This window comes from Notechis scutatus, chromosome 3 (assembly GCF_049901735.1).
Source record: "Notechis scutatus isolate UNSWTSFEM ecotype Mainland chromosome 3, rNotScu1.2, whole genome shotgun sequence".
Lineage (NCBI taxonomy): Eukaryota > Metazoa > Chordata > Lepidosauria > Squamata > Elapidae > Notechis > Notechis scutatus.
The window spans coordinates 378,087-390,999 of NC_142011.1; the positions used below are offsets into that span (position 1 = coordinate 378,087).

General features: G+C 61.0%; 1 protein-coding gene across 1 annotated transcript; it reads left to right on the plus strand.

The window, feature by feature from the left end:
- Positions 1–1,419: 1,419 nt before the first annotated feature.
- On the plus strand, positions 1,420–10,842 carry NCOA5 (nuclear receptor coactivator 5). The gene is given in 9 exon segments (XM_087959072.1): positions 1,420–1,551; positions 6,130–6,196; positions 7,690–7,944; positions 8,024–8,154; positions 8,237–8,363; positions 8,490–8,689; positions 9,361–9,552; positions 9,555–9,683; positions 9,789–10,842. Coding segments are annotated over 8 exon segments (1,692 nt in total). The 5' UTR covers positions 1,420–1,551; positions 6,130–6,158; the 3' UTR covers positions 10,409–10,842.
- The last annotated feature ends 2,071 nt before the right edge of the window (positions 10,843–12,913 follow it).

Consider the following 12,913-nt stretch of genomic DNA (forward strand, 5'->3'; position numbering starts at 1 on the left):
CACCATTGCTGCCGAACCCGATGCAGTCAACCAGCTTCAGACCGAATTCATCTAGTGTGTTCCTGAGTATTTCAAAGAGTTCTCTACCTGTAGCCCCAACAACGGGCTTTAGAGCAACAAATTCAGTCACAATATGTAACTTTGACTGGTTGAAATACCTGATGACAATACAGAGATGCTTGTCAGTAGCGATGTCCGTTGATTCGTCGATGAGGATTGCAAATTTTTTGTTCTTGACATCATGCTGTTGAGTCTCTTTCAAAGCAGGGGAAACTACTTTAGAGATAAGTTTACTGCACTTAGTGCGATGAACTTGAAGGTTTGCAAGTTTGCTACCTTCCCCATTCTTCTTCATAAATTCTGCCAGGTGATCAACAGTGGACGTTGCACAGTGACACGCTATAGTCACAGCAAGCTCAATTTCTATGCGTTTGGTTATCTCGATATCCTTGTCTATTTTCAGTTTCTGAGAAAAGGGTAATGCTGCACAATGAGAACTAGCACTTGCTCTTTCCGTATGCCCCTTCGTTTTTTCGTGGTCCGAAAGGCGAGAAAGCTTTGGTGCAATTTGTGTCTTGCAAAGCTTGCACAATCCGTGTTCACTTCCATCGCTAGATTTTGTGAGCCACAAGAACTTTTGTTCCCACGATTTCTTATATTTTCTACCACTGTCATATTTCCCTTTCCATTTTCCCGTCGCTGCCATCTTCCGTAGATGTAGAGTTGTTCACTTGTTCGGCGTAAAATATGGTTCAGAGACTAGGCTAACGCTAACATAAGGCTTCCGCTTGCTAATATACATGCGCTGTGCACATACACATTACACATAGCTGCCTCACCATGCATGCAGAGTACACGCACAATGCGCTTAGCTAGCTTACATGTACCACAGGCGTATTCTCTCGGTCGCACATCCGGGATTTTCCGTGATGCCGCGTGCCGGCTGGCGAGAAGACAATCCAATACTGAGATGTTTACATCCGGGTTAACATCCGCTTATATTACACAGCGCTGTTCACAGTCAGAAGGCTTCGGCCTGTGTATCGCGTCGTTTTTCAGAGGTTTTCAGACGATCTGACAGTCATTTTCATGCAAATATATTGTATTGAAAACTGGTATTCGGCCAAAATGTCGATTTCACGGCCAAGCAACTTTCATACAGCCAAATTTCCGGCCAAATATATTTGGCTTTTCATGGCCAAACAGATTTCTACATGGCCAGATTTCTTGAATTTGGCTGGAAAAACGGCCAGATGGCAACCCTGGGCCACCTTCCGGAGACAGAGCTTCCGGCCCCTCCCTTCCGGCCAGCTGCCCTGAGGATTGTGGGAGTTAAAGTCCGTGGCGCCGCGAGGGAGGCCAGAGGAAGGCGCAGGGACGAATTGGCCAGCACCGGAAGGGGCGGGACCGCGCTTGCGCGGTCTCGCGACGGGAAGGCGGCCCGGAAGCGGAAAGGCCGGCCACACCCTCCGGTGGGCGACGCGTCGCGAGGGTGAGGAGGCCGTTACCGTGTGGTGAGGCGAGAGGAGCGCGGCCAGGCCCGGCCTCCCGGTGAGTGAACGAGCGAGCGCGGCGGCGGCGGCGTGCGCGGGGCGGGGCGGGGCTCGCGCGTGCGGGCGCTCCTCCCCTCCGGGAGGCCGGCAATAAACGCTCCTTCCCGCCTGTGGCTGTTGTGTTCTTTGGCGCTCGTGCCCGACTCCTCCTCCTCCTCCGCGCGCGTCCGACGGCTCCCCCCGCCCCTCCCCCCGCCTCAGGGGAAGCGCTGCGAGGGCGCCCCCGCCCCCGCGCAGCCCCGGCATCCCCTCCGCCGCCGGCCGGGCCTTCTGGGCCTTGGAGTCTCCCGGCCTGCGAAGCGTCGCCGCTCTCGGAGCCCTTCTTCGGCGGCCTCTTCGGGCGAGGAGGGAGGCCCGCGGTGGGCGAAGCGGCGGCGGAGGGCCTCCCAGCTGCCGCCCCTGTCCCCGGAAGGCCCCCGCCTCCCTCCCGGAGCGCCGCCTTTCCCCGGCCGAGAAGGGCCGGCGGGGAGCCTGGGCCGCTGGGTGGGGGTCCTCCGTCGCCCTGCCTGCCGCGGAAAGGGTTTCCTGCGTCCGACTTCGGTGTTTCGCCGCCTGGATCGCCGCGGCCGCATCCCCGGATCCCTTTGACGGGGCTTCGCGTGGGAGGCGGCGGGAGGCGCTCCGGCGAGGCTGCGGCGCCTTCCTCCTCGGCGCCGACCGGCCTTTCCCTGGGCCTCTGCGTCTGCGTCTCGGTGTCCGACCTCGGGACCCCCGGCCACGTGCTTCCGGGGCCCGTCCTCGCGCGGCGTCTTTGGTTGCGCCCCCCCCCGGCTCTCCCTCGAGGCGCTGAAGGGGCGGCCGGTGGGCGACTCGGGACCCTCCGGAGAATCAGATAACAGAACAGATAATCAGCTGGGACGGACCTTGTAGGTCATGGAGTCCAACCCCCCACCCAAGCAGGAGACCCTGCACCATTTCTGACCAATGGCAGTCCAGTCTCTTCTTCAAAGCTTCCAGGGATGAAGCTCCCACAACTTCTGAGGGCAACTTCTGCTCCATGGGTTGGTTGATCTCCCTGTCAGAAAGTTTCTCCTTATTTCCAGGTTGAATCTCTCCTTGGATCAGTTTCCATCCATTGTTCCTTCTCTGGCCTTCAAAGGTGCTTTGGAGAATAGCCTGACCCCCTCCTCCTCCTCTCTGGGGCAGCCCCTCAACTATTGGAAGACTTCCTCTCCTGCCTCCCCTGGTCCTTCTCTTCCCTCGGCTATCCAGGCCCAGGTCCTGTAACCGTCCTTCATTGTTTTAGTTTCCAGTCCCCTTATCACCCAGAGGGGCAAAGCAGAGCTTGGGGGGGGCGGGGAGGCAAGGGCCTTTGGGGACGGGATACAATTCCTAGCAAGTGAAGGCTGCAGCCTGAAGAAGATGTCAGCTTTGGGGCATTTCTGTAGAAGCGCCTGGTAACTTTAGATCTGCAGCCGACAAGTGGAAAGAGAAGACCAGACAAAGGAGGAGATGCTCACGAGAGGCGCCGCCCGCCCGGCTGGCCTGCCTGCCTTCAAGCCCCGTGTGAGGATCGGGGCTGCTCGGCACAATCGGCCAACAAAAGGTGTAAAGTGTTGAAGGGAAAGGACTCTGGATCAGCAGGCTAGGATTAATCTGAAAACTGGAAAGGAAGAACTGACTCCCTCAGAAGAGGCAACCGCCACACTCTGCCCCGCTGGCTCAGAGCAGGTTGCCGGAGAGCCACTGAGAGGAGCCCCTAGAAGGAAGAGGGCAGCCTGAAGGCCACTGCAGCCTCTTCAGCCTTTATTATAGTGACTTTTCCCTCCCTCCCTCCCCTTCCTTCCTTCTCTTCCTTCCTTCCTTCCTTCCTTCCTTCCTTCCTTCCCTATTTCTCCACCCACCCCCAGAGCTAGGAAGAGGGAGGGTGGTGCCCACATGGCTCTCCCTCCCTTTCATCCTCCACAGCCAGACAGGGTGGAAGGGTCTGAGAGTTTACTTCAGTTTATTGTCCTTGCACCTCATACAACGAAAGCAAACACCCTCTTCAGTGCACATCATGACCATGAAAATAAACACAAACACACATCCTTCACCCTCCACACATTGAACTGAAAGCCCCCGACACCGCACCAACACTGCACTATACGGTAGAATTCAACAGAGCTCCTGCCCTGGGATAGAAGCTGTTTTTCAGCCTATTTGTCCTTGTTTTTATTATCCTGTACCGTCTGCCAGATGGTAGTAGTTCAAAAAAAGGGGGTGCCCAGGTTGAGATGGATCTTTGAGAATGTTTTGAACTTTCTTAAGGCAGCGGGAGCTCTAAAGCTCTTCCAAAGAGGGGAGAGGGCAACCCAGGATCCTCTGGGCAATGACGTTGACCCTCTGGAGCGCTGTCCTATCTGCCCCTGTGCAATTGGCAAACCCTACACAGGTGCAGGAGTTAAGATACTCTCTCTGGTGCAGCGGTAGAAGGTCACCAGCAGTTTTCCATTCAGTTGTTTCCTGCTGGGCCCTTTTGACCAGGGATGCAACGTGAGCCCCCAGCTCAGGTCCTCTTTTAGGGTAACACCCAGAAACTTAAAACTGGCCAGTTGCTCCCCCGGTCTCCCTTGATAAGGCAGCAATTCTGGAGACGTTGCTAGCAGGTTCCTATCCCCTGGATCACAGCCACGCAGGGAAGGAGCCCTGCAGCTACAAACCCTTTTCCCGTCTTCAGGCTGTCCTCGGTTTAGACTGGGATTGCCATGGCAGATCAATGCAGCCTTAAACGAGATGCCGTTTGACTGCACTCCCCGCATTCCCCATTGCGGTCATTAACTGAGAATCGTCATGTGACTGGGTGGGAGTGAGTGACGCTGAGTTGGCCACGCCCACCCAGGTTTGGGCTCCAGGTGTTTTTTTTTTTCCTGTGGGAAACTGGTCGAAATGGCTCTTGAGTGTTGGCCTGCTCCGATCCATTCCAGCTTTGGCCCCTCGGACCCGAAGCCTCTCTATGGTAGCCCCCAACCAGTCCCAGCCGCAGCGCTCCAAGACCCCTGCCCTCCCCTGCCCCGGCTGCCCTCTTGCCCCCACCATGGACGAAGCGTGCCCTTTGGGCCACACCTGGAGCTGCTCCCTGGCTTGCCTCTGCTTCCTGGGTGTGCTTCCTGGACCCTGCCCAGCCCAACCTCTAGTGGCTGCACCTGGGTGGATCTAGCAGGACCGGAATAGAGCTGGAAGCGGGGGCGGGGGGTGAGTGTGAGGCCCTGGAGGGAAGGTGCAGGCGATGGGGGGGGACTGCTGTAATTCTAGGGGGTTGGGGCTGGAGGGGCTGGGGGCGGGCAGCCTCCACTGGCCCTTGCTGGGCTTACTCTTGGGGTAGACCCGCAAGGTTGCTTTCCACCTTCAACCAATTTTAGTCAGAATAGAGCTGGAAGGAAACTTGGAGGTCATCCAGTCCAGCCCCCTGCTCAGGACCCCCTACTGTTTCAGACAAATAGCTGTCTAACAGCCGGGAGTTCGATCCTGATGGGCTTGAGATTTACTCGGCCTCCCTCCCTCTGTGGTCGGTAAAATGGGGACCCAGATGGTGTGTGTCGGGGGGGGGGAGGTGCTGACTCTGCCCAGAGAGGGCTGTAAAGCACTACGGAGCCCTATCTGAGCGTAAGTGTTATGGCTAAAATGGACTTTTATTGAGGGGGAATGGCTTCGTGTCCCTGTGCTCCGCCTGGCTGCGTGTGCTGGCACATCGGGCCCGTGATTGGGCCCCTGCCTGGGGAGGGAAGTGGGTTCCCCTTCGGAGATAGTGGGGGGAGTCCTGTGAAAGCCTTTCCAATCCAGGGGTGGAAGAAGGCCTCTGGGTGGCCCCTCCGAGGAGCCCTGTCCCTCAGGGCTGGGGATGAAGCTCTGCGTGCCTCGGGGGTCTCTGCGTCTGTCGGCTCCCTTCGGGGTCTCCTCGTCTGCCTCCTCCCCTCCAAAGAGGCCTCTGCTCCTCATTCTGTAGAGTGAACTGGCAGGCCTTCTGCCCGGGGACAGAGCCAGGAGAACCTGCCTCCCCAAACAGGGCTGAGCGGGGGCGAGGCTCCCACTCTTTCACCCGGTGGGGGGGCTTGGCAAGCATGTCCAGAGGCCTTGGGAGGCAGGTCCCACCTGAGAAGCCGGCCGGAGTTCCCCCTTTTCTTCCTTCTCTCTCCCTTCAAAAGCAGCCCCCCTCCTCGCGATCCTTTTTTGTGTCTCTGGAAACAGCCATTTAAAGGGGGGGGGGGGGGCTTTGTTTCTGTATATTCAGATTTGTATAATTAAGGGAGGCAATTAATGGGGCTTGACGGCCGGGTTCCAGGAGTCCCTCCCCAGCCCGTTTTGCCCATTTGTGGGGGCCGCGTTGGGTTCGTCGCAAGGCTTTGGGTGCTGAAGCCGCTCGCGTCCCCCTGGCAGGTGAGGAGCTGACCTGTGTTGGGGGCAGGAGGCCTCAGAAGGGCGGCCTTCCCTGTCCGTCTCTGCCTGCCGGATCCTGGATGTAAATAAAGGTTTTCCGACACTCGTTGGTTCCTTGCGTGGATTTCCCGGCTTCACGTTTGTTGCTTTCTTTTCAATATACTGACGATCTTCTCTTTGTTTCATAGCATTGAACGGATGGGTTGATTATTCTTTTCAGATATTAATAAAGCAGCGGAAAGAAGAGAAATGAATAAGCCTCCCTCAAGGTCCAGCCCATCGCGAAGGTAAAGTACTCTGAAGCCCCCAGTTGACTGGCTGAGCAGGCTGCCTCCCAGGCCCCGGTGGAGCCTCTCTCTCTCTGAGGGGAATCTGGGGGATTCCCGGCCTCCTCCTGAGGGAGGGGAGCCTGCCTCTCTCTTCGACTCGGGGGCCTCCCTGGGGAGTGCCTCGGGTGGCCCCGCCATGGGCCGCCGTGGGGGTTGCGTGCGTTGAGGGCAGAGGCCTCAGGGGAGCAGCTCCCCTTACAGAGGCGGCCCTGGTTTGCCACCACGTTGCCCCGAAGATGGACGCGAGATCTCCTTTGGCAGAGGATTCTTCGGCCCTCCCTTGGCACTCCATCTGCGTTGTGCCCACCACGTTGGCATCAGCACAGAACGGTGTGCAGCCTCTGACCTGAAGACCCTTCCCACCAGGGCAGGAGCTGGGACGTACCGGGGCGTGGGGTTGCGCACGCAGGTGCCCGAGCCTGGCTTTGTCTGGAGGCTGTGGGCAGCGCGCATGCGGGCGCCTGGGCCTTGCCTTGACCCGGTGCCGGTGAGAAGAAAGCGACAGTGTTGGGGGGGGTCAACTGGTTGGAGTCCTTCCGGAGCTCCCGTCGCCTGCTTACCCCACATCTGCCGAGCGCAGCGAAGGGCATCGCCCCAACTTCTCTTCACGGTTCTACCTGCTGCTGTCCTGCCCCAAGTTTGCCTGGCTCCTCTTTAAGCCGACCTTGGGCATCCTTTCCGGTTCTCTGGCCCTTCTTGTGTCCCCCTGGAGTAGACGGTTCCTTTGGACTTGGCGAAATCAGACTTTCCTCGTGTGAAGTCCAAGAACCCCCAAGGTCACCCTCTCAATCGGCAAAAGCTTTCGGTGAGGTGTCCCACGTACTGAAGTGCCGTTTCCCCACGTCTCCTGGATTCTCCGCGGGTCGCTGTGCAGGGACCAGGGCAGGGAACTCTTCCAGTTACTCTCCACGCTGCTGGTGGAGAGGCAGCCGGGGGGCCAGGAGGACTGGTGCTGGGGTGGGGTGGGCTTCCTTGGCTGGTTTGGCCCTTCTGGAAGGTGGGGGTCTCCCTGCCTGTCTCTCGGGAGTTTGGCCTCACCGGGGCCGTGTCGTGGCTCCTGGGAAGTGCTCCTCCCTCCCTCCCAGGATGCTCGGCTTCCACCAGCCACCGGCTTCGGTGGCCCCATGAACTTCCTTTGGGGCCAAGGTGGAGCCACCCACCCTCCCTCCCTCCCTCCCTCCAGGGCTGCTCACGCCAGCTTCCTTGTGGGGCTGTTCATGCTTGGGGTCAGGGAAGGGAGGGGCGTGTAGGGCTGAAGGCGCCTCCCAGGCCTCTTTCCGGCCTCGGGAATCTTCCATCGTTGTGCCGTGCGCTGCTTGCTTGCTTGCTTGCTCTGGAGAGGAGCACTAGGCCACGTGCTCCAGAGGGAGGCCGAGATGGCGTGGCTGCCTTTCTAGACTTGGACGTGGACACCTGCCTGGCTCACTCTCCTGACCCCCTTCCCTCTTAAGGTCTTTTCCCGGTCCGTCCGGCAGGGAGCCCGTCCCTTTCAGCGAGAGAGACGCGCGGAGGGACCGCTCTCCCAACCGGGGCAGCCCACGCCGGGATGGCAGGAACGGCCGAGATTCCCGGGACGGACGGGACGTTCGGGGGCGAGAGTTGCGGGGCTCCAGAGATCACCGAGATCCCAGGGATTCCCGGGACGCGCAAGATTCCCGAGAGCCTCCCTACGACCGCTACAGGGAGCCCAGGGAGGCCCCCTACAGGTTGGTGCAAGGGGGAGGCAGGCTGCGGGGGAGGGGTCAGGCCCCCGCCTGGCTGACGGGCTGCTGCTGGCCTCTGCAGGAGAGAGGAAGGCTACGACCGCTATGCCCGGATGGACGACTATTGCCGCAGGCGGGAGGAGCCCTCTTACGACCGCTACGTGGCCCCCCGCAGTGGGGACACCCTGGACAGGCCCACCCTGAGCAACGAAGGTCAGGCCACGCCCGGCTGCCCAAGGGGGTGGGGTGGGGTGGGGAGGCGAGGGCCGTCCTCATGCCGGCGACCTTCCTGCAGAGCGCATGAAGAGGGAGGAGAGGCGCCGGGAGGAGCTCTACCGCCAGTTCTTTGAGGACATCAAGAAGTGCATTGATGTCGAGCGGCCGGTGGATTGCTCCGTCATCGTGGTCAACAAGCAGACCAAGTAGGTGGCTGGGGATGGGGGCGAGGCCATCCGACTGGGGTGGGCAGGACTGGCCAGGGGCTCCTTTCAAGGGCCCTGGCGGTGCCCTCTGGTGGACGCTGTTCTCTGGGCTTCTGCCCGACGCAGGGATTACGCCGAGTCGGTGGGGCGCAAGGTGCGCGACCTCGGCATGATGGTGGACCTGATCTTCCTCAACTCGGAGATGTCCTTGCAGCAGGCCCTGGACGACGTGAGCCAGGGGGGCTCTGCCTTCGCCATCGTCATCACCCCCCAGCACCAGGTCCACCACTCCTGCACCGTCAACATCATGTTCGGCACCCCGCAAGGTAGGGGCTCCTCCGCCAGCCCCGCACGGTGCATCCAGGGAGGGCCGGGCAGCCCCCCCCCGTTGCTTGGCTTGAGCCTAGCTGACCAGCTTAGCAGTTTGATTAAGCAGGGCATAACTGGCATCGTACAAACTGCCTGTGGTGTGTGTGTGTGTGTACATGTGTGTGTGTGTGTGTGTGAGGTTGTGTTTGTGTTTGACAGAAAACCTCTCTCTGACCTCAATTAAGGCTCCACTCCACCCCCACCCCCCCCAAAAGCAGCCTCGAGCTGCTGCACGAGTCGAGCTGTCTCCAACCCTCTTTGGATCCCGGGTGGATCCTGCCCTTCCCAGGCCTCCGAACTCAGGGGCCCAAAGTTGGGTCATTCGGCTGCTTCTTCACCTGGAACTTTATTTTATGGAAGAATTTGAGGAGGGAGTTTGACTCCGGGGTCTTGGCCAGGAGACCCTTGGCAGAGGCTGGCCGGGGAGCCTTCAGAGAGGTTAAAGAGCACAGAGTGGGGAGGGGGGTGCAGGAAGCCCCCTCCCTCAGTCTGGTCCCTGGACCTGCCGGGGTTTATCCTCCTGCTTGATACAGATTGGTTTTCTTCCGGGTCATCCTCGTAAGCTGCCCAGGGCAGAGAAGTGGGCGTGGTGGGGGGACTCAGGGCGGCTTCTCTCCCTCCCACGCAGAGCACCGGAACATGCCGCAGGCGGATGCCATGGTGCTGGTGGCCAAGAACTACGAGCGCTACAAGTCGGAGGTCCGCGAGAAGGAGCGGGAGGAGATTGCCAGGCGGGCGGCCAAGATGGCCGACGAGACCATCCTGCAGGAGCGGGAGCGACCCCTGCCGGCCGACGAGGGTCTCCGCGGTACCCACCCCCAGCCATGCAGGCCCTCCTGAACCTGCTGGCGGACAACCGCTACCTGACCGGGGAGGAGACGGACAAGATCATCAACTATCTGCGGGAACGCAAGGAACGGCAGCTGCGCGCCACCACCGAGCCCCTTTCCGGTAAGCCTCGCCCCCTTTCACAGAATGCTGGGTGGGGAGGGGGGGGGCAGTCGAGAGGCACAAGGCTGTGGGGCAGGGCTCACCTTGCGGCTTCCCTCCTCACAGCTTCGCTTCCCAGGCAGACGATGGGAGCCACATCGGGGTCCTTGGGGCCCGCTTCCCAGGGGCACCAGAGCGTCCAGCCTCTGCCGGCCTCTGCCACGGCTACTGGGCCCTCCAATCCTCAGCAGGAGCTGCAGGCCAAGATCCTCAGCCTCTTCTCCAGCGGGGCGGCCAGCGGGGCGGTGAATGTGGCGACCGGGGGCGGCTCCGGTGTGGGGGGGTCTGCAAACACAGGGTTTGCTTCCGGGTCCAGCACGCCTGGCCGTGGCCCCCAGCTGGGCGTGGCTGGAGGCTCCCAGTCTCAGCAGCGAGCTTCCTCCCAGGGCACCCAGTACTCCAGCCACTCGGGGTCCTCCAGGACGGGCGGTCCCCGGCCTTCGGCTCCCCCACCGCCCTCCCAGACCCACTACCAGAGCCGGGCCCCTGCGCCCAACAACATGGCTGCCTCGCGCCAGGCTCCATCCCTGGGGATCAACTTCGACAACCCCAGCGTGCAGAAGGCCCTGGACACCCTGATCCAGAGCGGCCCCGCCCTCTCCCACCTGGTGAGCCAGTCGGCGGGCCAGTCCCGGGCGGGGCCCCCTGCCCAGCAGGCCTTGGGCTCCTACCAGCGGCATTACTGATGCCCGCTGGGCTTTTGGCTGCCCGCTGCTGAATGTTCTGGATGGTGCATGTCCCCTCTCCTCCCTGGGCAGACAAGGGCTGGAGAAGGCAGCGAGCCCCCTCTTCTGCTGGACCCCCCTCCCGGCCCACTCCTTCCTTTTCAGCTGGGAAGGGGGACCACGAAGGGCTGCACCCTCCCAAGCAACAAGGGGCGGTCCAGAGCTGGCCAAAGGGGAGAGAGGGGGGCTTAGGGGCCGATCTGTGCGTGTGGCTGCCTGAGAGGTTTTCTGGCTGGCCTGTTCTCCCCCCTTTCTGTTTAATGTTGTAAAATTTGAAAGTTAAGTTTTGGGGCAGCTCAGATTCTTTCCCGGGTGGCTCTTGGCGGAGGCCGGTTCTTTGATGGTTCGGTTGTGTAGAGGCAGGAGGACGTCACTTTTTAATAAAACTTCCATAACGTCTACGTGTGTATGTAGGTGTATATAGACGCCCCCGTATATCCCGAAAGTGGCCGCTTCAGTTATTTCAGGCTGCGGCTGCTGGAACGTCTGGGGGGTTTCTTTTGTGTCACGAAATGCCACGGATTAGCCGCCACGGCTCCCACGTCCCCCCTTGGCCTACCAGGGATGGTCTGGGGCCACTTGGCGGTTCTGCCCCCAGCCCAGTTCACAGGGGGGGGGGGCTCCCACCTTTCCCTCCCAGGGCGCTTCTCCCAAGGCAAGTGGAAGCCAAGTGGAAGGAGGAGGAGAAGAAACCACCACCCAGGAACTCCAGTGGCCTTTGGGACAACCAGGACCTCCCTGGGCGTCTCCTGCCTTTCCTGAGCCCAAAGGGGGGGGGGGCTTTTCTTTTAGGATCAGCTCTTGCCCGGCCTGAAGGTGCCCCCAGCCTAGGGGGGGGCTCCTTCCCTCTTGCATTCGCTTTGGGGCTCTCCGGCCCTTGGCTGGGCCTTGTTGCCCGGGGGCCTTGACTTCCTGCTCGCTCGGTTGCTTGGAAACGACCAGGCCCCTGGAATGGTGGTCTGCCTGGAGGGCCGGTTTTCCTGGGGGAGGGAGGGACGGTCCCAGTCCGCCCTGCGAGCATCCCAGGAGGGGGCAGCCTTGTCTTCCCTGAGGCTTGGAGAGAAAAGGCCCTGAGCACCGCCTGGCATTCCACACGGTCGCAGCAGATTCAGGCCAGTGAATAGGAGGAGAATAATCGGACCTGGAAAAGCCTGAACAAACTTTCCTCCTCCTGTTCCCCCCCCCCGCCCACGGCCCCCAAATGGGCCACAGCTTCTCTCTGATTCGGAGGGTTTCCCTCATTTACCCACTGCCTCCTTTCAATGACCTTCCAAGGTGGCTTTCGGTCCAGAATAGCCGCCAACGACCTGGCAGGTGAAGTGACTGAAAGAAAGAAATATGGGGGGGCAGGGGGGCAACAGGGAGGAGGCGAAGGAAGCCCGGCAGTGAAGTTGAAACGGGATCTGCTGCAGGCAGGGCGGTTCCTGGCCGCCCTTGGGGCCTGCTTTGCTCTGGGCAGGAGCGCTGGGGAGCAGGGGGTGGGCCAAGCGGATAGGCGGGTGCCGGGCCTCCGCTGCACAGGGGAAATCCAAGGACTTCAGGATGATGGGCTATGGTGTCCTGGGACGTCTGAGCGGGATGGTGGAAGTCAGGGGGGGCTGCTGCCTGGAGCGATGAGCCTCGCCCGGCCCACCTGCTGGTTCCTCAGAGGCCCAGGCCAGCTCAGTTTCCCTTCTGTCCTGCAAGGGGCCTTGGGGGAAGGGGGCAGCTGCTGCCCAACGCCAAGGAAACCCTTGCCCTGCGGCTCCCTCAGCCGGTCCAAAGGTGCGTTCAAGGCAGGAGCGGGCGAGGGGCACAGGAGCCCCTGCCATGCACCGACCGACCCACACCCCGATTGAGGCTCCCCCCCCCCCTTGGGCTCCCGTCGCTCCCCACTCTCCCTTCCGGGGCAGGGCAGCCTGCTTCCAGCATTCCCATCCCCTGGAATTGTGGGGCGAGCAGGGCAGGGACCCCGGTGTGTGTGTGGGGGGGGGGAGTCAGCTGGCACGGTGCAGGCTCTGGAGAGGGCAGAACAGGCCCGCGGGGCTTCCTCCTCCCCGCCAGGCACCCAGAGGCCAGGAACACGTGGGCATCGGCAGTAGCCTTCCAGGAGTCCGGCTTCGGAGGGAGGGGGCTTCGGAAGCCACGGGGGCCCAGGAGGGTCCCTGCCCACAGAGGCTAAAGGAGGCGGGTGGGTCTCCTGCCGGCTCAGGCAAAGGGAAGGGGAAAGCGGGGCAGCTGCCCCTTTAGCGCCACTGCGCTGGTGCAGTGGAAGAGCGGACCGGCAGCACCACCTTGCGGAGGCTGCCTGGAAGAGGAGAGCTCCAGGCCCCCAACGCCCCTGAGATGCCCAGGCCAGGCTCGGCCCTTGTCAAAGGGGACAGAATAAGAGAGCTGAAAGGGACTTTGGAGGTCTTCTAGTCCAGCCCCCTGCTACAGCAGGAGATCTATCCCGTCCTGTCCGATCTCTTCCGGTTGAAAACCTCC